Raw genomic sequence first — 24,224 nt, 5'->3', positions numbered from 1 at the left:
TCATATAGTTTAGCTCTGATTTGAGCATCACCTGGACCTTCTCCATCAGTAGCTCAACTCGCAATGATCCTGGTGATAGTACAGTATCTCTGTTTCTCCGTTTGAAAGTGGCCGTCGTTTTTTTTGGGGTGGTGTAGCTATCTACACCCGGCCCTTCCCCTTCGGTAGGCGGATCCATCGAACCCGGGCCACAAATGTGGGGTAGGGTGCTAGGGTACTAGGGTGAGGGACTGAGAATATGGCAAACTTAACCAGTTTACCTTAAGGATTAAAGGCTTAAAATCTCTTTAAACTTAAACGTAAAGAGAATGGTCTTAAGGCTTAAATTCTCTTTAAACTTAAATTTTATCTTAAGGATTAAAGGCTTAAAATCTCTTTAAACTTAAACGTAAAGAGAATGGTCTTAAGGCTTAAATTCTCTTTAAACTTAAATTTTATCTTAAGGCTTAAAATAAAATAAACTTGAACGTAGGCTTCCTACGCGTAGAAGGACTGCTTGACTTGCTACACGCGTAGGTCATCTGGAAGTGCTACGCGTAGGACTGCGCGGGACTGCTGCGAGAGAGTGGAGAGAAGCTCCTACGCTCTGTCCAAGAGCCCAGCGCTCTGTGCGTTCTTGTGCCCTGCACGAGGCTGTCAGCGCGCAGCGGCCACACAGGCAGCGCAGGCCAGAGGGCGGCGGGGGCAGATTGTGGCGACGCAGGGGGGGTTGCTTCACTAGGAGGTTTTCCCCTTCAGGCATTGTTTATGCAGACATCATTCCGGGGCACACTAAGTAACACAATGTGTTGTGTGTTTTTATGCTTCTCCAAGCTTTCATGCATTCCCTGCAACCCTAAACCTAGTTACCTAACATCATGCAAACTTGTAATTAAGCATCACCAACAACCCACTAAGCTATTCAGCATCTATCAAAACAATGCACCAACAGGAGAAAGTTTTTTGTATCTTTATGCTTCTCCAAGCTTTTATGCATTCCCTGCAGCCCTAAACCTAACATTATGCAAACTGGTCATTAAGCATCACCGACTACCCACTAAGCTGTTCAGCATCTATCAAAACTAGGCACCAACAGCAGATATTTTAAGACACTGTGCCTACTTGACCATGGGTGTGTCTACATCTGTGACAACTAGAAAGGTCAACCAGTCTGGGTAGGTACCTGATCCACGTGTTGAGACAGCTTTTGCTTGAGAGTTGCTTCTGTTATCTCATGAGATGAAACTTTGTCGACAAGCTCAGCAAACTCTTCTCCATACTTTCTTCTTTTTGCTCTATCATTCTCAGAAATTGTCAGCAACGTATCATAGATAGCTCGTGACACACCCGGAATGTACCTTCATACCACAATGTCAAGGCAGTTAGCATTTACAAGCCAAAAGACACCGACTTTGCTCTATCACAAAACATGCAATGTGTTTAATGGACGTGCATGCGGGTGTACCCACACTGATGCACTCGTGTGGGCGCGCCGCGCACATACACATGCACATGCACCCACACATAATTTACGGGAAAACAATTCTTTCATTGACTTGAGTAATGTACAAGATATGGCCACCCGTATGCATGCACATACACAAATTAAAAAGCTGCCTCATTGAACATATTTTTTAATACTTTGCCAGTGTTCTCTTTCGTTCTTGTTTATCCCATGCAGCTTGTTGCCTGGAAATTTTTGCCTTCAATTGACTGCAGCACTGCTGAATTGAGAACTGCACAACGATAGGTAGTCTCAACAGAGGAAACACAAAAAAGGTACACAAAACATACATACAGATATGCAAGAAGATGGTCGAGACAATGCCTACTGCTTAAATTATTTACTGAAATCTTCAACGAAATATGAAAAGAAGGCAGGTCTTGATGCGTTGTGGACAAAACCACGTATGCAGCTATGTATCAATGCAATTGAGCTGTAAATGTGTAACTAGTGTATGCATAGAATCACCCATGTCCTGTGTTCTAGGCATGATACACTGCCCTCTAAGCTGCTCCTGAAGATAAGTGGCAAGCCTGCCTCAAAATGTGAGAGAAGATAATTTAACTAAAGCTCTGAAATCAGAAAAGGAGATAGAAACAACGAGAGAGCTTTTTAACTGCAGATCTGGAAGCAGAAAAGGAGAGAGACAACAAGAGTGCTGGTTTGAAATGACATTGATGCCCAAAAGTCTGGAGAACGCTGTTTTGATTGCCAAGAAAGATTATCCAGAGAACTTAGGTGATAAACTAGGTCCTAGCCAATGGTTAAAAAATGGAAATTATAAAGGACCATGTCTAAGTGGAGGTTAAGAGGTGAAAGAGTGGAGGGAAGGGAGCTCAATGAGACAAGGGAAGTGACATGGGGTACTGGGGGCAGCAGATGCAAGAGGTGGTAGGTGCAGAGACAATATGTTATAAAGTTCAGTAATCCAATAGAACCCTTCTATATATGGCAATTTCCACATGCTATAAAATCTATATGACTCGCCTTTACTGCAGATGCAATCTCCTCAATATCATCCCCAATGTATTCTTTTCCAGTCCCTTTGAAAGGTATCTTGGTGCTAACAATGCTGACAAACACCCCAACCTTATCCTGGTTTTCTTTGATCTTATAATTGTTCCAGCTGTTCTACAAGAAGTCAATATTCAGTACATTTGAAGCATCTACTAAAAGCACAGAACATATCAAAGAATACATGGAGCAGAGCCCTCAAAGATTAGCTCACTTGATGCGCTTCATGGCTGTTCGTGTGACAACATCACCTCCTTGCTCAAAGAGCAAAGGAATTCTATTTGCAAACCGGAATATGTTTAGGCCCTGTGAAAAACATCATAGACCTTACAGCTTGTACATGAAAGAAAACAAGCTTGTTGATGTCACAACATACTTTTCGCAAACTTACCGGTTTCACATCTCTGCCTCCTATACTGACTCCAGCTTCAACAATAAAGGGATGTCCTTCAAAAACTTGTGGACTGACACCGCAAATCATAAGGTAAACACTAAAACATCAACATACATTAACCATGAAAAAACTTTGTAAAGTACCTTCCCTGGTAAGTCGCTACCATGTCAGGATGCAATTCCTTGATTATTCCAAGCCTCAAGTTATACTCCCCTGCAGGACTAAGGCACTTTACCAGGAAACCAAGAAGTCAAAACACAAATTGCATTATACAGCAATAACTGAAACAGTGTTTATAAAAGCTGAGAAAGGGAACTCCACAAACATGACAAGTACAAAATGTTATGTCCAAAAGAATGTGTGGCACTAAAAGATTTTGAATCTTTGCTGTTCCCACAAAGGTAAGTGTGTTGCGTGACTGAAGGCTACCAGAGGAAACAGACAGATAGTGGAAGAGAAATTTAGGAGGAAGATTCAAACACTATCTTCATGATGGCATGTACACTAAATCTGGATAAGCTTCTATGACCCCTCCAGAACCCATCTAGCATAACAATGACTTGGAAGCTCCCACAAGTCATGTATGCAAGATGCTCATCTATTAAGTGCCTCAACCACAAGGAGTGTAACTCCCAGTTCTGCTCTAACGTCCTTACAATCCTAAAGATCGTAGCGACTAGCAGTCTCTCCATAGCTCTCCAACCATCATACATCCAACTAGGCAGACTAAGATGTGGATATCATAGTTCCCAAATCTGTCCCTCATTCAAAAATGTGGATGTCAACAATGTATCAAGCAGCCATAGCTTAGTGCAAGGCTCTTGAAATAGTACCAATGAGCACATCCGTTCCAACTCTGCATGGGCTGCGTACCCTTTGGAGCAGGGCTGTAGTGTCACTTGCACATGACGGGCAGTTAGTTGGAGTTCACACTGGACGGATTCTCGCCTGGGCAGTGACACGTGGCAGAGATACGAGTGGTAGTCTAGTGGACATTGTGGCTAGATCACCACCACCACAGTTTGGAGATAGACGTACCACGACTGGATAGTTTGCTAGCCGTTGGTGGCTCTTTATGCATAGTTACATGGGACGGCGGGTCGGGGTCGGGAACAGGGTCGGGACGGCAAAAGTCTGGAAACGGGGACGGGGGTCGGAACGGCAAAAAAAAAAGAGATTTTTTGGCATGTTTTGACCTACACACATGCCACACACATAGAGCATCACTTTGACCATAAATTTACACTAAATAGACCAAAGAACACGAGTCATATAGGCTGAAATGTGCTAATAAATTATAAAACATTGATGATCGATGGATACAAAATGAGAAGTGCATGCCACAAGGGCTCAAGAGTCAAAAAGCCTAACGGGATTAGGACAAGCCTGAGGCTTCAAGGATAACAAAAAGTACAAAGGGCTATGTAGTAGGTAGAGTCGTAGACTCAAGAGTCTAGACTCGAGAGTCGAGTGATCAATGATCATCAAACTCAAGAAGTGCTCGCCTGCTGAATCTCCACATCGTCGTCGTAGTCGAGGTCGTCAGCGACGTATGAGGGCTCGGGAGGCTCGCATTGAGGCTCGAAATCCTCCTCTAGCTCCTCCAAAAGAGTATCGGCCATAGATGGATTCTCTTGTGCCATCTCCCACTCAATGAAAGGATCTGCCTTGTGTGTGACGCTCTTGGCAAGCATGCGCAAGTTAGCGCTCACAAACACCAAATCATTGGCCCTCCGAACCCCAAGGCGATTCCTCTTCTTAGAGGCAATGTGGCTGTACACACTCCATAGTTGCTCCAAGCAACTAGTGGTACATGCTTGGCTAAGGACACGAACAGCCAAGTGCTGCAAATGTGGGCCATCTCCTCCATAGTCCTCCCACCACAAAACCGAGCCAATCTTGTTGCGATCAAGCTGTGCATCTACACATCCATAGGAGCCCTTCTTTTGCCTGTAGTTGAGTAGCTCGTCTCTAATCTTGCGCCTAATGTCACTGCTAGGCTCAAGGCCCTCCAATGCAAGCCGCCATCCTTTGCTCACCTCCTTGTCGGTCTCTTGACGCCTTCCTTGAAACTCAGGGTCAAGCACATAAGCTGCCGCATGAAGTGGAGAGTAGTATCCATTCCACCTCGACTCACACAAGCCATGAATCTCCGCATACTGAACAGGGTCAAGCACAAGCTTCTCAAGTGCCTCTATCATCCGATCCATGGCTTCGTAGACTTTGCCAATGCATGGCTGCAAGCCATCCACCACTCGAAGTAGGTGTAGAATAGGCTTGACCATGGCGTCAGGAGTCTTCACCTCCTCCCACCAAGCGGCGTCGTCGGCCCATTCTCGGCATTTCAATCCTACTGCTGATGTAGACTCCAGCATGGCCTAGAGCTCATCACTGAGAAAGAGGCCCCTTAAGGCTCCGCCACATGTAGACAAGTGGCCTAGCATAAGCCAATTAAATGCAAATCTTGTCTCTGAATATTTGAGCAAGGACAAGTGGCTCCTCTTTGAGGATTCATGGTGCACTTTTTGATGGTTGAGCACAAAGGAGACAATTCGAGAGGCGTCACCAATGGTGGGTGAAATCCATGACATGCTCAAGAAAATTTAGGTGAGATTCCATGCTATGGTTCTCTTCCATGTACACCTTCTTATTTAAAGGGGAATCCCTATGTCCTTGAGGAGGTTATTGAGGCAATGCGCTATGCAAAATGTGACATGGATGCTGGGATACATGCCCTCAATGATAGCTCCGGCTGCCCTATTTGACGCCTCTCCATCTGCAACCATACAAAGGACATTCTCCGGGCCGGTGATCTCTATGGTGCTTGTCCACTCCGCAGCAAGCATCTCGGCGGCCTTGCCACTATCGGATGCATCATGTGACTCCACAAAGTACATCTCCCCCCGAGAGTAGGCCACCACCCCGTGGATGGACCGCTTGCGGGTGTCGCTCCATCCATCTACAAGAAGAGAGACGCCATTGGTCTCCCACAAATCCTTTGTTGCTTGGACCGCTTGCTCCATGGCAAGCTTCTCTTTGTCAAGGAGGGTGGTGCGAAGCCTCTCCGATGAAGGTGGCACATAAAAGGAGCCATATTCCCCTATTTTCGTAACCATGGTTCGAAAGTATGGAGACCTATCCACACAAAATAGAGCATGTTGTGTTAGTATGGAGAGTCGAGAGTCGAGAAGTTATAACCCATTATGAATACAAAATGGAAGATTGCAATGTGCATATGCCAAGGGAAACTCACCGCGAAGCATGGAAGGCAATGTGGTCGTGGAAGAAGAATCGGGCAACCGACCTATCTACCTCTTCCTTCAATTTAGGATTCCAATTTTCGTTGAGAGTGGTTTGGCGATGCGGAACGGAATAGGACGGTGTAGATCCATGGCTCTTGAAGGTTCGAGAGATGTCGTCAAGGTTGGCTTCCCTTTGCTCTCGCGGTGTCGCCGTGGCGGAGGGATCAACGGTAACAAAACGACCCCTCTTGGCCGCTTCCGCAACCTCATACACCGTGAGCTTCTCAAGAAGATCCAACCTCTTCTCGGGAGCTACATGAGGGCAAAACTTCACCTCGTGACCGAGTTCATGAAGAAGATGGGCTCGCACTTTGTTTGAACCACCCGATCTCTTGTATGGACATAGCTTGCACGTCCATGGTCTTGCACCGCCACCTTTGCCACGCGAGCTAAAGTCGACTTCATCCCACCACGACCACGTTTGCACGGCGGGCCTCCTTCGAGAAGAAGCGGCTTGAGAAGTGGAGTTGGCTTGAGATGACATGATGGTGGAGAGACTCGAGAGAGTAGAGCTTAGAAGTTAGAAGAGTTAGAGGAGAGCTTGTGTGGAGAGAGAGTAAAGGAGAGCTTCAAAGTGGGTAGAAGAGAGAGAGGAGAGCTTCAAAGTTCAAACTTCAAAGTGGGTAGAAGAGAGAGAGACTTGAGAGTGGAGACTAGAGTGTAGAGTAGTCAATGGTCATGCTTCAAGCTTGAGCAATGAGCATTGAGTAGAGAGGAAAGCATTGATGATTGAGACTTGAGTAGCTTGAGCCTTGAGCTTGAGGGAAATGGAATGAGCATTGAGACTATGAGTATTAAGAGGCCCAAGGGAGCCTTTTATAGCCTCCCAAGGGCCAAGGCTCCAAAAATATGGCAGTTGGGACTGCACAGATCCGTTGCAAACGGTCAAAAACGGGCAAAAATTTGAATCTGTTCCGTCCGACCCCTGCCGTCCCCCTTGCCACCCGCCCGTCCGGCCCGATTTCCGTCCGTCCCCCGGCGTTCCCTTCCGTTCCCGGCCCGGTTACGGCCGTCCCCCGGCCCTAGGGCCCGTCCCCCCCGTCCCCCGTAACTATGTCTTTATGATTGTATATATGTGTAGTTGGTTCTAGTTGAGGGGGGCTTCATCTACTTTCTAGGGTCTGGCGTCTTGAGTCTCGAGTCTTGTGTCTTGTGTCCAGCACCGCACATTTGCACTCTCCCTACACATTGGAGCCTTGACACCCCCATTGTACCTATGAGTGCTGGGCTTGGAGCTAAGTGTGTTGCCATCCATAGTCTGTACTGGTTACATGAATTTGTCGAGTTCCATTGAGTTCTCAGTCTCTTGTTATGACTTTAAGTTGTTTGTTCCATCCCTGTGTTGGGTTTTCTTTCTTTTGGAGTGAGGTTTCACGCATATTGCACGAAGGTTCACCCACAGTAGGGAGCATGGCACACTTTTCCTGCTACAGGTGCTCTCATTTTTGGCACGCCCGGTGGGACTTCAATTGAAGTCTCACGCCGTTGAGCATACATGGTCGAGGAGCTAGCTCGTTTATGCGCTCACCTGGTCTAGTCTGGTCTAGTCTGCTGGTCTAGACTGGCCTTGTCCAGCTTGGTCTAGTCCATCTTCGCCCTCATCCAACTTGGTCTAGTCCACCTTCGCCCTCAACCAGCAAGCTCTTCAGTAGGCAACAATGGAGGAGCTGACAAGTTTTCTCGCTAAGGTGAACATAAAGTTTAACACATTCAAAGGAATCTCCACATAGGATGCAAACGACCATGATATGAGATTTCCCTGTTCCCCGTTCCACGACTACTACTAGGATAGAAGGGGCAAGAAAGTTGTTCAACGACCCTACTCAGGTAGAGACTGTTGAAGTCTCCACATCGAGAGGATTTGCACCAGATCAAGCGGGAGCTAGAAGAGTTCAGAGCTCAGTAGGGGTCTGGTGTGGCTCGTGTCGCTCTCCAGGGCATCCTCCACACGAATGCCCCCTTTGGGCTTATTGCCACCTCTCTGAAAAATCTACACATAAAAACAAGGATTGCTACTACCTAAAGAGATTGTGGCAACTACAGCAAAACCTTGCTCCTACTCTTCAACAAGGGTTGGCACCTGCATCTAACATGGTTTACCGTTTCCCCCTATGGTCATCCAAACTACATGCCACTCTTGTTGACTACACCCCCTATGCAAGGTATGCAGAGCAATTTTCCATCTCAGAGCTTTTATCATGCTAATGCTTCCTCAGCCCCTCAAGAGCTTCTACACCTTAGCCTCCACCTCCATGCAACAAGAGCAAAGACCACCTTGTCCCCCGACTCGCCCGTCCAATCGGCCCATTCTGTGCTACTACAGATGCGGGAAATGTGGGCACTACCAAAGAAAATGCCCATTGCCCGAAGGGTCTTCTCCTTGCCATCATTGCCATAAAGCTAAGGATCACTACAATAAGGATTGTCCCAAACAACGGGCATACACGTCTACGAGCTCAAGTAAGAACCAATTAGAGTTCACGGTTCCAAAGATCAACCTGATAGCCGTGAGTACTATCCCTTAGCGACCACCTTCTACTCATGTGGTTGCCCCTCAGGATAGGCTGCAACCAGTGGAGGCGCCTGCTGGTGTCCTCACTCGAGCACACAGGGCAGCCCTCGGCCTTAGCTCTTCCATTCCCAGTTTCACAACCTAGTCCACCTCCTCTAGGAGCTAACAAGCCATCCACTAGTGCCAAAGACCGACCTACCAATCTGTTCTCTGATATTGATGGGACCTTCTTGGAAACAATGGCTCATTGATTACAAGAGTCTTCGTCTAACTGTCTATTCTAGGACGCTTCTTAGGTGTACTAGTGGATGGTGGATCTAGCATCAATGCCTGAGATCACAATGTTGGCCTTAGGTCTGCAGCCTACCCAACCCGCCCCCATTACAGTTACGTTGGCCGATCAAAGGATAGTCTACCCATTGGGCATAGTGGACAAGGTGCCTCTGTAGGTACAAGATTTCCCCTTCAACGTGGATTTTGTTGTGGTTCGTCTTCCCTAGGTTGAGGGAGGATTTCCTTTGCTCATTGATCGACCATGGCTGCGGCACACTAAGCGCTATATAATTGGAGCAATGATGCCATGTGGATATATACTATGGGCTCCCCAATGAAACCCATTCGCCTTGAAGGAGGCATGGATCCATCGGTGCACCATAGTTCCTTGTCAGTGGAGTCCAACCCCGAGCTGCAACAGCCTACCCCACCTCACAGGCCAAAAGAAGACATGCTTGAGTCGTTGGAAGGTACGAAATCTATGCCTTGTTATGTGCTTTCCATTCAATCTTTGCCCGAGGATACCCCATCTACCACTGTCCTTACAATAGCTGCCCCAGTGTGCTTCCTAGCCCAGAAGTAGGTGTCGAAGTCATGGTAGCTGTTGACTAAGATACTCCTCCCAGCCAGACCTATGGGCTTAGTGAGCCTATCAAGGACCACAGAAGTGGTAAGAAATCTCCTTTACAAGGGTTCCCCCAACCCTCAAACTCCTCTGTGTTTGATGAACTCCCCTTCAACGAGCTTCCACAAGGATGGTTACAAGAAGAAAAAGCTGATTTCAATATTGAGAAGATGCCAGCTCATGATGTCTTCAAACTCCAAAAGGCAGTGAAATCTTCATCTTTAGACGCATCCTCGCCAAAAACACCTCCTAAGCTTGTCAGGAAAGTGAACCTTGGGGACTCGGATAACCGTCAGCCCATTCTTTTAGCCGCTTGGTTGTGGGATAGCCAAGCGCTGCTCGACCAAATGTAGCAAGCTACAATGTCACTTTCACAGGACACACAGTTAGTACAGTTGGTCTAGGCTAGTTCACACTGGACGGACTCTCTGGGTTGGGAAGTGACACGTGGCAACAGAGATACGGACTGGTCTAGTGGACATCGTGGCCAGGTCACCACCTCCACTCAGTCTGGAGATAGAATTAGATGGCTGACATTTATGAGCCGTTGGTGGCTCTTTATGGTGGTACAGGTGAGTAGTAGCTGTTGGGTCAAGATCATCATCTTCTAGCTCTATGGTCTAGCGTCGTCGTTAGGAGTAGCGAGTCTATACACACACCACTGCTTCACCATCCCTACACATTTGAGCCTCGACACCCCATTGTACCTGTGAGTCCTCGCTGGAGCTGAGTGTGCTGCCACGCCAGAGTCTGTATCAGTTCTTTGAGATAGTCGAGTCATATGTTGTGGTCTGCTGTTGTGTCTCTGTGAGCTCAGTTGTTGTCTATTTGTTCCTTGTTTTCAGTCTGTTTGAGTGAGATTGTCACGCACATTGCACTGAGGAGCACCCCTTGTAGAGAGCACGACACACTATCCGCGCTACAGGTGCTCATTTGGCGATCACGGTGGGACCTCAACTGAAGTCTCACTCTCTGTGAGGTACAAATCTTGAAACTAGTTGGGTTTATCTAGCTTCGCCTACCTTGCCTTGCACTGTTCTCCTCTCGCCCTGGTCTAGCCTGGGTCTACTCACTTGCCTGGTCTAGTAGAGTCTAGACCAGTCTTCAACCAATTCAAGGTTTTCTTGCCCAAAGCTTGGTTGGATTGGTGGTCGCTGCATGACACATACAAGGCGGTCAGTCCAGCGTCAAAGTGCACTACTAAGTCTTTTGAAGTACTACAACAGAAGACGACCCTTAATACCTAGTAGAAGTCCATCAACCTCATCACCCATACCTCCACATAAGACATCACCCATTCCTCCATCCGGTTCCACATCTTCCAAATCACCTTCCCTAGTAAAGCTCTCTCCTATTCTGCTACAACAGGCTATTGAGCAACAGGCTCCTGAGCAAGGGGCCATGGAGGCGTTGGCTAGTGTTTTGGCCAAGGTAAACATCAGCTCCTTACCTTCAAAGGACTCTCTTCAGAAGATGCTGAAGACCATGCAAGGAGGTTTGTATCTCTCTGTAGGGGTCGTGGTCTTAATAGAGAGGATGGTTATTTGGTACTCTTTCCATCTACCTTGGATGGCTTAGCAGACAAATGGTACAGCCAATTTGTAGAGAACCATTTTGCAACTTGGGTAGCCTTAAGACAACAGTTCTGTGCAGCATTCAGGCCAAGTGACTACTAGGAGAAGGTTTTGGATGAGTTGGCCAACATGGTGCTCCAGCCAGAGGAGACTTGTGCAGAACTTATGACTAAAACCAAGTCTCTGGTTGCCTAGCTTTCCCAGCAACCCGGTGAATTTATGGTTAAGAAGTAGGTAGAGAAGGCGCTTCCCAAAACTTCTCAGCAAAAACTCCGAGAGAATCTCCGAACCGATGTCACTCTCGAGGAATTCATCGCAATTGCTACTAGGATAGAGGGGGCTAGGAAGCTGTTCACCAACTCCCCTCACATAGAGACTCCCTCTGTGTTTTCAAAAAGTCTTGCTGATCCATTGACTTCTTTACGAAGAGAACTTGAAGCCCTAAAACTACAACACGCTCTTCAAGAGGAGAAATCAATCTCTCTTCGCCAAGAGAAACCACCACATCTTGAGGCTTTGGATCAAATCAAGAGAGAGCTAGAAAAGCTTCGGTCTCAGCAGGAAACTAAGGCTATGGTATGGTGCAGCCTCGTGTCGCTCTCCAGGACATCCGCCACAGGACTGTGCCCTTCGGGCTTATTGCCACTTCTACGAAAAGTCGGGGCATGAAGACAAGGATTGCTACCATATCAAGGGATTGCGGCAAATACAACAAAGTCTAGGTCCTTCCCTCCAACAAGGGATAGCACCTGCATCCAACATGGTTTCACCCTATGGCCATCAAAACCAGATGCCACCTCTGCTGACAACCCCTCCTAGGTATGCAGAGCACTTTTCCCTCTCAGAGCTTTTATCACACCCATGCTCCCTCCCCACCTCAGCTTCTATGCCTCCACCTCCAATTCCATGCACCAGGAGCAAGGACCACCTCGTCCTTCGACTCGCCCATTGAATTGGCCCATTTTGTGCTACAGATGCGGGGAATATGGTCATTACCAAAACAAATGCCCTCTGCCTAAAGGGTCCCCTCTCTGTCGTCATTGCCCTGAAACGGATTGCTACAGTAAGGATTGCCCTAAAGTTCGTGCATCCACGGCTTCGAACCCAAGTCAAAGCCAAAATGAGTTTACCTTTCCCAAGCTCAATTTGATAGCAGTTAGCACCGTTCCTCAGCCGCCCCCTTCTACCCACGTGGTTACCCCTCAAAATAAGCTCCAATTGGTAGAGGAGCCATCAGGTGTCCTCACTTGGGCCCAGAGAGCCGCTCTCGGTCTTAGCATTCCAGCAAGTTCAACTCCCCCACACATTCTCACACCAGTGGATACCCTGCTTCCAGCTGTTGACAAGCCATCCCCCAGTGCCATGAAAGAATCCAAATCTTTGCTCTCCGATATTGATGAAGCTTTCTTGGAAGCAGTTTCCGATCTAAAGAAGATCAAGGTACCAGAGAAACCACTAGTAATACAAGAAAAGCTTAGAGCAGAGACAGTCTTGAAGAACACCTTCCAACAAGTGTCCCTCTATGACACGTTGCGACTAGATGCGAGTTTTAGAAGCGACACCCTTGCTGTTATTGAGTCACTTTATCCCGGAGCAAGTCCTAGTGGCGGACACCTCTCAGTGCGACCATCAGAGTCCTATATGATATCCAATCCCGCTGCTCCCCTCACTGATTATAGAAGCCCTCGCCTGATAGTGTCCGTCTTGGGGCAGAAATTTTCAGGAGTAATTGTGGATGGTGGATTTGGCATCAATATGATGCCTAAGTTCACTATGATGGCTTTAGGCCTGCAGCCTACTCAACCTGCCCCCCTTCACAGTAACATTGGCCAACCAAAGGACAGTATACCCTGTGGGCATAGTGGAAAAGGTGCCTCTGCAGATACAAGATTTCACTTTTAGTTTGGATTTTGTTGTGATTCGTCTTCCACAGGTGGAGGGCGGATTTTCCTTGCTCATCGGAAGACCATGGCTGCGACACACTAAAGCACTTCATGATTGGGGGAATGATGCCATGTGGATACATACTCCTGGCTCCCCGATGCAACAAATTCGCCTAGAAGGAGGCATGGATCCCGTCGTGCAACATAGTTCTTTGTCCCTAGCAACCAGCCTTGAATTTGAACAGACTACTCCACCTGACGGGTCGAACTAGGATCTATTGGAGTGGTTGAATGCTACCAAATCTATGCCTTGTTATGGAGTCTCTATTCACTCTTTGCCTGAAGGTATGCATTCAAGGAAGTCACATTCCATGTCTCTTCCTTGGCACGACACAGTTGTTGAAAGAGCCCAAGAAAGTATGAGCACCAAGCATGGGCATTTCCGTTGTGAATTGCCACAGTTGATTGATTTAGATCAGCAAGACAAGATTCGATCTCATTGTTTGCGTGTGTCTCGTGAACGGTTTGACACTCCGTCTATTTGTTCATCTACATCGCATGCACAGTCTTTTAGGAAGACAATATTTTTTCCAGTCACTTTACATGGAATAGGTATGTTCATGTTTTTATGTTGAAAGTGGTTTCAAGAATTTTCAGACATGGAGGTTCTTGAAGAAGGAAGAAGCACGACTCTAGACGAAGTTGAAGCATCGAAGGAGCCACAGAAGACTTTGTGTCGCTTTCGGCGCGGCCCAAAGAAGCAAGCGTTGCAGACCTTTATACAATTCAAGTACTGCACGACCCACACATCAAAGTGGGCTGGCGAAGAGTCCCTTCCAAGATTCCGGATGCTATTGGCGATCTCCCTCGACGCCATACAGTTCGGTACCAGTACCTCACTTTGAAAAGGAGGAGATGTCACGTGACAGATCCAACCCTATGTGTCCGTGGACAAGCTACAACATGACCAGGGTTCAGTTCAGTCAAGTCAGTCTAGAATAGGAAGTGATCTGGCAGACCGTGCATATCCAAACACTTAGATTAGATGCATATCCTCTGGTTGCACACAACATGACCATCAGATTCCAATCAGATCCCATCAGTAGCATTCTTACAGTGCATAGACCTATTTTCCCTATTTTTGACATTTTTCACTTATTATTTTTAAGTGAGTTTTGTTGGAAAGTAAGTAGGGCAATTTTGCTAAGTTTGTATAAGTAGAAACTTAGCACTAGCACTTTCTGGCATAAGAGGCAGTAGGAGCATCTTGCTCAACAGGCAACTTCTCAGCAAGACCCCCCACATCAGCAAGGCTAGCGTTTTTGCATTTGCAAGGACCTAGCGTTTTCATCCACAGACAGCCTGGCGTTTTGTGCATAGCAGATCAGCCCCGGCAACAACAAGACAGAACAAGAAGCCTAGCCTTTTGCATTTGCAAGACATCCAGCAGCAGTAGGAGGATTTTCAGCCCTAGCGTTTTTGCAGATCTTCGGGACGGAATCCCCACAAGATCAGCGTTTTCAGTTTTCAACAGTCAGACTCCACAGCAAAACCCCTGCACCTCACAGATCTCACCTTCCCGCAGCCTCGCCACACGGTCAGATTCTGCAAGGTTTACAGATTCAGCCCGAAAAACGCAGATTTCAGCATCTGCGTTTTCAGCGCGTCGTCGTCGCATCATCGCCATCGACATCGTCACTGACATAGAGTCAGAATTCAGCAAATAAAGATTTGCAGATTTCAGCCCTTAGCGTTTTTAGATTTCAGCCCGTCTCGTCGTCGTCGACATCGTCAGCAAGTCCAAGCATTGTAGAGATTTGTGCAATCATAAGTAGACCGCTCTCGCCATAGAGAGTGGGGCCTTCAAAGGAGGGTTTGACAACTTCCTGGTGTCGTATTCTCTGAGAGCTGATCAGGCTAGATACATGTGGGTGAGGCTGAGAGCTGACACAGGTCGATTTCTATATATTGCTATATGTTACTTCCCCCCCAGTACGTCAGTATATGCTGTATCCAGAGGGTAGTCGCCTTTCTCAATTCTAGATGATGATATATGGGAGTTTTCTAGGGATGGTGATATCATCCTCCTAGGAGACTTCAATGCTCGAACGGGCAACTGTCAGACAGTCTTCTACGACACTTCAGATGAGATGCTTAGAGAGTTGGATGTGGGTGAGCTGGGGTTTGACAGATGCTCACATGACAGAGAGCAGACTGAGTATGGGAGATACCTCACGGAGATGACGACTACACATGGGCTAGCCATACTTAATGGCTTACAGCGGTTTCCTGGAGCAGCAAGCTTCACATGCTTTCCACACAAACATGGGGCCAGTACAGTGGACAATGTTATGACACAGCCGAGCTTTATTCCTTGTATTCAGGATTTCACAGTGGGAGCCAGACCAGTGGGGGTAGCAGTGGATCATGCTCTCTTGACACTGTCAGTATCTTTTCAGTTTAGTACAGCCCAAAAATCAGGAGGCAGGTCACACACCCGTTATACATTTACACCAGAGACTGACTCGGTTTATACAGAGGCGATCTGGGATCGTCTATGCACAGTTGCTCCAGGCCTCTCAGTAGAGGAGTGCACTACTTTACTGACTGAGACACTACATGATGCAGCATCAGAGGCATACCCACACACTCAACCGGATCGGAGGCGACATTCTGGGAGCATGCCCCAGAATAGTTGGTATGATGAGGAGTGCAGAGAGATGAGAGCCCAGCTTCAGAGGGATCTTCATTTAGGAGTCATCACCTACAGACAGTCGCGGATTGCTTTCCGGCGCCTTGTGCGACAGAAGAAACGAGCTTACCTGGCCCAGATGGAGCGAGACTTGTATCAATTGTTCTTCAATAGAGACTCAGGCGAGGCATGGCGACTCTTCCATGAGCACTCCCCTCCCCCAATGATTACTTCTCCTGATGTGTGGGGCCAGTATGCGACATCGTTATATACGGTTCCTAGGCAGGATCCGCTTCCAGATCCTACAGAGCCATGTCCACCTACGAGCACCTTCTTTACCACTGAGATGGTAAAGAGAGCCATTGACAGGATGAGGACCAGGAGGGCTTACGATCATGACGGTCTAGTAGCGGAGCACTTTATACATGCTAGGGATATGCTGATGGAGGTTCTTGCAGTGTTGTTCAATCGTGCCATGTGTGAGGGATTACCTGAGACTTGGAGGTTGTCTACTATTGTGCCTATATTCAAGGCAGGTGATCCTACAGATCCTGGAAATTACCGCACTATTATGGTTGGACACACACTCGCACGATTGTATGCATCCATTATTGAGCAACAGTTGAGTAACTGGGCAGAGGGTGAGGGTGTACGAGCAAAGGGACAGGCAGGTTTCAGGAGGGGTTTCTCCACTCTTGACCATATTCTGACACTTAGAGCTATCATTGAGGAGGGCAGGTCACATGGGAGACGGATTTATTGTAGCTTTGTGGATTTCCGCAAAGCATTTGACATGGTACCGAGAGCTCGACTGATGCGCAGACTGCAGGAGATGGGGGTGCCCACAGTGTTGATTTGGGGGATTATGGCTTTATACAGATCAGTGATGGGACATGTACGCACCCCAGAGGGGATATCTGACTTAGTTCACTCCACTATCGGGGTGAAACAGGGTTGCCCATTGTCTCCTACTCTATTTGGTATGTATGTTGATGAGGTGTCTGATTACATTGACAGAGAGGGTGATAGAGGTGCCCAGCTGGCAGGTACGTGGATCCCATTGTTGTTATATGCTGATGATATTGTCTTGATCTCTGACTCACCAGAGGGTATGCAGCGACAGTTGGATGCATTACACAGTTTTGCAGAGGATAGTGGATTGTCTGTAAACCTTGGTAAAACCAAGGTCATGGTGTTTAACACCACACCGCAGTGGATCAGGAGATCGGCACCGACCTTCACGTATGGTCAAGAGATTGTGGAGTATACAGATGCATACACTTACCTTGGGATAGTCTTCACTCGGCCGAGGTTTTCTTTGGGGAGAGCAGCAGAGACTAGACTGACCAGAGCTTATGCGGCCTTGGGAGGCTTGGAGAGGATGTGTTCGCAGGTTCAGTTCCAGGAACCTCGGACAAAGTTATGGCTCTTTGATACTTTAGTAGCCTCAGCTATGATGTATGGGGTACAGGTATGGGGACCTTCTGTAGGCCAGGATGGTTGGAGACGTATGGAGAGGCCCTTGGTATCTATGATCTCCCGATTGATTAGAGCCAAGGCCTCCGTACCTCACGCGATCATTCGAGCAGAGCTAGCTGCCCCCACCATGGAGATTGAGGCGCTTACCAGATCAGTGTCCTTTGTGCACAACCTATGGGATACTACTAGAGACAGATATGCTAGACTGGCCCTTGAGTCTTCCAGACAGTTAGCTCTACAGGGGGACACTTCATGCTGGTATGCACAGATGACTTCATGGTTTCAGACGCATGGCTTCACCATGGACAGGTTGCCCCCTTTCCAGTATTCTCTTCAGGCACCCTCGCTGTCTCTTACACGGGTGGAGATCACTAGACTCATTCGTCAGGACCTGATCCAGCTCGACACCAGGAGGACATGGATAGAGCCGCCTCAGCAGTTGAGCACGAAGATGGCTTTCTATAGAGAGCATCTTCTCCACCTCACAGGAGATGGGTTTGTGATTTGACCCAGCTACATGGACACACATATGTCTCATGGTTTGCGTTGTGCCATTGGTCAGATACGCACATCCTCACATCAGCTCGAGATTGAGACTGGTAGATTCAGAGGGATACCAGTAGACAGCAGGATATGCCGATTATGCCAGCGAGAGCCAGAGACAGAGTTGCACTACATATGTCATTGCACAGTGTTCTATGAGATACGGGGGCGTTTCCACTGCTTATTCAGAGAGGGTTTTGGTCCTCTATCTAGGGTCATGAGTTATGAGGATCAGAGATGTCTTGGACTATATCTACTTGAGTTACACAGGTGTAGAGACACTTTACTGGGGAGAGCTAGAGAGAGGCAGTCCCAGAGACACATTACAGATTTCTTTTCACTAGATATGGGACAGCCAGAGGAGCAGCCACCACTGCAGAGCTCGTCCCACACATTTTCGACCACTACTGGCACTCTCATCGACCGAGCATTGGAGCTACAGAGATACAGACGACCGCGACTGAGGAGAGGAGCTACACAGCATCGACGGAGACTACAACAGAAGATTCGAGCCATACTCTCTCGACATCCAGAGTGCAGATGAGGATGGATCCTCACCATTTCTTCCATCTTTGTTTCACACACTGTTACATCTAGTTTACCGGGTATCTATTGTATCAGCTGCTACACCCACGTAGTTTTAGATTGTAGTAGTAGTAGTAGTATTTTGTTCCACTTCTAGTTCTTTTCTAGTTCTTTTGTACCCAGACATGGTATTAGATTCACTATTTTGTAACTGATTGGTCTCATAGGTCATTTTGGCCTTTTGAAGACGTTAATATAACATTTCATTTCATTTCATTTCTTCTCTCTCTATCTCTCAGACTCATGCACCTTCATTCACAGTGTTCACCACTTTGTTTGTGTCCATTGCGCTCTCTCACTAAAGGAACGGAAGGCTCTCCCTTCCGTAAGTAAAAGGAACCTTGAGCACAGTTCGGAGCACTCATCTTGAGCAAAGTTCAACATCCACTTCCGTTGCACCTTACACAAAGCTACAATAGATCCTCTTGCCATGGTGTTTACCCTCCTCAATAATAGCTCTGAGTGTCAGAATCTGGTCAAGAGTGGAGAAACCTCTCCTGAAACCTGCTTGCCCTGGTGCTCTTATGCCCTCTCGCTCTGCCTATCTACTCAGCTCCTGTTCAAGAATGGATACATACAGCCTAGCTAATGTGTGACCAACCATGATGGTGCGATAATTCCCGGGAATCATGGGATCTCCTGACTTGAAAACAGGCACAATCGTGGACATACTCCAAGTCTCAAGGAAGCCTTCATACATGGCTCGATTAAACATCATACCCAGGAGCTCTGCGAGCATATCTCTCGCATGGATGAAGTGCTTTGGTACCGGACCATCATGATCACGTGCTCTCCTTGTCTTCATCCTGTCAATAGCTTTACTTACCCTCTTGGCAGTAAAGAAAGAACATGTCTCCGAGCATGTCTCTAGTGGGTCCGGCAGAGGTGGTTGTCCTGATGCTGTGTAGAGAGATGTGGCATATTCCCCCCATGTCTCAATGGAGGTGACCGCTGGTGGTGGTGAATGTTCATGGAATAGCCTCCATGCTTCTTCGCCTGAGTCCTGACTTATAAATAACTGATACAGATCTTGCTCTAGCTGGGATAAATAAGCCCTTTTCTTTCGTCGCACTTGGCGGCGAAAGATAATCCGTGACTGTCTATGTGTGGTAATTCCCATGAGCACTTCCCTCTGTAACTTGATCCTCATCTCTCTACACTCCTCATCATACCAACTGTTCTGGGGCATTTTTCCAGATCGTCTCCGTGTAGGCTGGCTGTGGAGAGAGAGAGAGAGAGAGAGAGAGAGAGAGAGAGAGAGAGAGCAATGAGAAAATGAAATGAAATGAGAGGGAGAGAGAGGTCAAGTTACCTCCCCACTTGGTTCATCAAATTTAGCTTGCCGAAATAATTGATGAATGCGAACAATCTGCTGATCTGTCAAGGATTTGACTAGCGTCTTGGCAGAAAACTCTGAGCCCATTTCCCCTGCAATCAAAAGACAAATGTAGTGGACTTTCATGGACAAAACAATACTGGTATCTTGCAGAAATCACGTCTTTATACCAATAAGGCGTTCAGCATGGGCTTTGCTTATACTAGTGAAATCGTGCTGAAGAAATTGAACAAGGTTTTGCTTTGATGTTTCTGAAATCAAGCGTTTTATTAGAAGCAGATCAACGGCAGATGGATGATACTTGGTCTCTTCTGGTGGAGGGGGCATCACATCTGTTCGTCGCTGAAACCGAATTGTGACATTTTTGCTGCGCAGATGTATAAGATTGTGTAAGTTGATGTATACTCAAGTCAGCCCACATGTTAGACACACACATAGCTTTAGTGAAAGTGCTTACTCTTGACTTTCAGTAATAAATCTGAAGAGAAACTCTGCATAGGGTGTGATTACAGCCATTTGGCGCATGTAGCTGATTATTTTTGACTGAAAGTTTGGATTCAGAAGTGCTTACAAACTTTTAGTGTAAAAGACACCAGCAAAGAAAAGAAGGAAAAACATGAACGCGATACTTCAGCAAAAAAACAAGTTTACTCGATAAGTTGTCCAGTTGCCTTCAATCGTAACTTGAATTTCAGCACCATGCCATCTAAATGAGTTATCCAGCTTCTCATGCAGATGGACATGTGGAATATTTCTGGATTACGAAAACTAAACTTGTTGAATTTTCAAGTAATCGAGTAAACTTCTGTCTTTGTGTGTGTGCAGAGTAGGTAGACTTCAGAGTCAAGCATACTTGTGAATATCAATGTCCAAAACGCAATGAGAGATGAAATTTTGCCCCTTAGTCGATGCTCTCACATCAATAGGCAATCCTGTACTCATTTTGGCCCAGATCAAGGCCTGTTAAATGAAGAAAGTCCAAACATGTAAGAATCTCATTGGTCGTATATCCTGCTTGTGCTGACATACATGTACAATAAATGTGCTGCTCAGTTAGCCGTGATATTTTAAAAGAGCTGAATGTATTACCATCTTAGCACCTAATCCGAATTTTCCTCGAGTCTGCCTTAGTCCATACTTAGTACCAGATAGGACTGCACCAGAGCAAAGACAAAAGCTATTATGCTATTAAAAGCACGGGTCTATATAGCATAATAGAACCTAAGATCTTTCTCTGGCTTCCCTACTTATTCTCATTGTTCATGTCTAGACAGTTCAAAAGGTTGTTTGGAAACAAACAATGTTAGAGTTCAATTTAATTTAACAAAGTTACAAATAGGCGCAATCCAAGCACGCCACAGCCCCCCAAAAAACAGAAAAAAAATACCCAACTTATTATATGAACTGTGCAAGGGTCACTTTTGCAGTCTCTTTGTACATCTCCAAAAAGCAAATGAAAGAAAAGGACCCACCTCTACCAAGCATATTCGGAATATCATCATGCGACATTCCCCTTCCGTTATCCTGCAAGTTAAATTTGCACCAATTATGTGGCATGCTTACAGATCCAGTTACAAGTGGCACGCATGTACGACCATGATCATTAGCATGTGTTTATTGTCGGAAGTATAACTCAAACATAGGGTCTTCCTCTTGCATTTGGCCGTAATAATAAGAGGGAAGGCCAAAGGCACCACAAACTAATCCCTAAAAATTGATCTTGAAAAGCACAGAAATTTGTTGAAGGAACAAAAGTCAAATTCTTTATATTTATCACCCATAGAGAACAACACATTCATCAAAACTAAAGGAAATTGTGGCCATGCAATGGGGTCATCACCAGAATTTGCACATAGATGAATTCTGAGTTCATCTAACCTTTGTATTCTTACAATATCTCAAAGGCATTTGTCTGTTGCTAGCAAATCTCTCACGCTTTTTTGGAGCATAATACGCACATTTTAGGTCTAAAAACAAATAAATAGTCATATGCAGATACCAATGAGAGGGTACAACAGCCTCAAAGGGAGAGGGAAAAGAACAAAAAAACAAATATCATTAAGAGGGTACAAGAGCCTCAAATGGAACTGACAAGGCGGTAAAAACACTGCAACAATACTGAACTGAGGGGAAAACAACAAATTCAACTTGAAAATACACTATAGACAAGAGACACAAAGTGGTGGAATTCCATTCTCAAAACCACTGGCCCCTCAATTAGGCGCCCTTTGCAATAATTCTTTATTTTATTGATTAATTGTCGTAGTTTCAACTGTTCAGAGTGCACATACACTCACAATCTGATATAATCAACTTGAAAATACACTGTAGACATCAGTTGTTGACGGCGCACATATGCACTCTCAGAAGCCCTGGCCCCTCAACTAGGCATTTTCTGTAGTATTTTCTTGATTAAATGTAGGGGTTACAATTGTTTGGAGACCACACACTGTACACACATGATCTGACATAATCAGTGCTGCAATCTGGAAAGTAATGGTACCCTAGGCTCTTGTTTATAGGCGCTTGGCCCCCAAAGCCCAAAAGCAACTTTATGAATCACTTGTCATTTCTACGAAGTGCTCAAAGGCATATTTTGTCGATAATTGATGGCCAAAATCTGTAATGTTGCAAAGGCATTTTTCCTAGGTAGTGATTGAACTTCCTCTCATTGAGATCCTGTCTCTTTGTGACCTAACTGAAAAGATCCATTCTAGGCTCTCCTCCTTAATTGCACTTATTATTCTCGTTTTTTTATGCTATATAGTAGTCTTCTAGTCTTGCAATTTTTCGCTCTGCTCTGTTGTTCACAATCAATTTCAACACAGCATAAGACATGTCCATATCATGTGGTCATTGTACCAGCAATGTGGAGGCAGTGGACATGATAGCATTGCATCTTCACAGGCTATTACGTTGATTAATCCCCCATGCCCACCTGATGTGTAGCTGTTGCATACACATCTCATACGTCTACTTCTATTCCCATGTCATAGTTGACAAGAGAGGGATGTCACCTTGATTGAAACACAAAAAGTTAGTTCATACTAGCCTATGGCGTAAAAACCAACTCACCACTGCCCCATACCATTTATTCATCTGCCATCCTATATGACACCTTCCATGCTCATGCATGTCATCTAATGTGAATCCATTGCTCAAACCGAAGGAAACTAATGGTTTGCAATATTGCTGCTGGCATGTATTCGATACTTATGAATTTAAAGGATGACTTCGAATCTTTGGGAATCCAATCAAAAGCCATTCAGAATGCAGCCATTGGTACATTTCCTTCACTCGAGCCCTTTTCCTTAAAATGATTTATAATTATGATACGATTTTCTCTCAACCCTCTCACATAAGTAATTAGTTCAAACCTTGCAGCTAACTTTGAAAAGGGATGATTCGCCCCGAGATTTTGAAACCTTTTTGGCTATCTCTTTGACCTTTTTGCCAGATGCAGCAATTTTGGCTTGCTTCTCTTGCTCCTTCGCCTCTTTTGCAAGTCGTTTCTGCATTTAAACGAGGAAAGATTGTCAAACAAAATTCTCTCTCTCTCTCTCTCTCTCTCTCTCTCTCTCTCTCTCTAGCATCTTCTCCAGCTTACGGAGGACTGCTTTGTGACGAGACCCAGATACAATGTGCTATTGGCCAAATACGCACATCTTCACACCAGCTTCAGGTCGAGACTGGGAGATAGAGCGAGGTACCAGCAGAGGCCAGGACATGCCCCCGGTGTCACATGGAGTTTGAGACAGAGTTGCACTACACATGCCACTACCCAGTCTGCTATGAGATACGAGGCCGCTTCCACTGCCTGCTCACAGAGGGTTTTGGACCACTGTCTAGATTCATGGGGTACGAGGACCATAGATGCCTGGGATTGTTTTTTCTCGAGCTACGCACACAGAGATAGCCTGATGAGAAGAGAGGCTGGCCAGTCTGAGAGACAGATCACAGATTTCTTTAGAGCAGACACTGGACATCCGGAGGAGCTACTACCACAAAAGAGCCCACATTCTCCTCGCACCAAAGACACGTTGATCAACCGAGCGACCGAGCTAGGGAGATCCAGAGGCCCACGACTACAGAGGACTACACAAACATCGACGGAGGCTGCATCAAAGGATTTGGATCACTTTGGCCGGACATGCACGACACCCGATCAGACTACTGACCATGGAGGAGATTGATGAGATCCACCAGCGATCGATGTTGGATCGCTATTGATTTAGCTCTTTCTAAGGATACACCAACATTGTGTTGTCTTAGCCCCCCACTCACTTCACCCCCTACTCATATCCTACACAACCCCAGCTAGCTGCTTAGCTCACATCTAGCAGCTTAGGATTCGATAGTAATTTTATTTTGTTGCTCTGACTTTGTATCAAATCCACCACATTGTAACTTTCTGGTCTCATAATTCACTTTGGGGCCCCATCGGTTCAATTTTGGCTAATTTTTGAGTAATTAGAGTCGATTAGCATAGTAGGATTGAGTTGTTTTTCATGTGTTTATGTGAGCTTTGT

At 46.2% G+C, this 24,224-nt stretch overlaps 1 protein-coding gene across 1 annotated transcript in view; it reads right to left on the bottom strand.

The window, feature by feature from the left end:
- TOP6B (topoisomerase 6 subunit B) overlaps positions 1-24,224 on the bottom strand; it is a 131,179-nt gene that overhangs the window by 29,530 nt on the left and 77,425 nt on the right. The window contains exons 5-18 of the mRNA XM_086511355.1: positions 23,073-23,207; positions 21,168-21,219; positions 20,785-20,849; positions 20,549-20,655; positions 20,347-20,449; positions 20,153-20,238; positions 19,866-20,062; positions 19,672-19,787; positions 3,035-3,120; positions 2,889-2,961; positions 2,712-2,803; positions 2,471-2,609; positions 1,621-1,715; positions 1,163-1,337 (exon numbers count right to left, since the gene is read on the bottom strand). Of these exons, the coding sequence (XP_086367481.1) occupies positions 1,163-1,337; positions 1,621-1,715; positions 2,471-2,609; positions 2,712-2,803; positions 2,889-2,961; positions 3,035-3,120; positions 19,672-19,787; positions 19,866-20,062; positions 20,153-20,238; positions 20,347-20,449; positions 20,549-20,655; positions 20,785-20,849; positions 21,168-21,219; positions 23,073-23,207 (1,521 nt within the window). The remainder of the gene's footprint in view (positions 1-1,162; positions 1,338-1,620; positions 1,716-2,470; positions 2,610-2,711; positions 2,804-2,888; positions 2,962-3,034; positions 3,121-19,671; positions 19,788-19,865; positions 20,063-20,152; positions 20,239-20,346; positions 20,450-20,548; positions 20,656-20,784; positions 20,850-21,167; positions 21,220-23,072; positions 23,208-24,224) is intronic.

The sequence above is a fragment of the Adiantum capillus-veneris genome, chromosome 4 (assembly GCF_014529385.1).
Source record: "Adiantum capillus-veneris isolate H3 chromosome 4, ASM1452938v2, whole genome shotgun sequence".
NCBI classification, from domain to species: domain Eukaryota; kingdom Viridiplantae; phylum Streptophyta; class Polypodiopsida; order Polypodiales; family Pteridaceae; genus Adiantum; species Adiantum capillus-veneris.
Note: the sequence above shows the minus strand (reverse complement) of the source record. Positions and strands in the feature narration are given on the sequence as shown.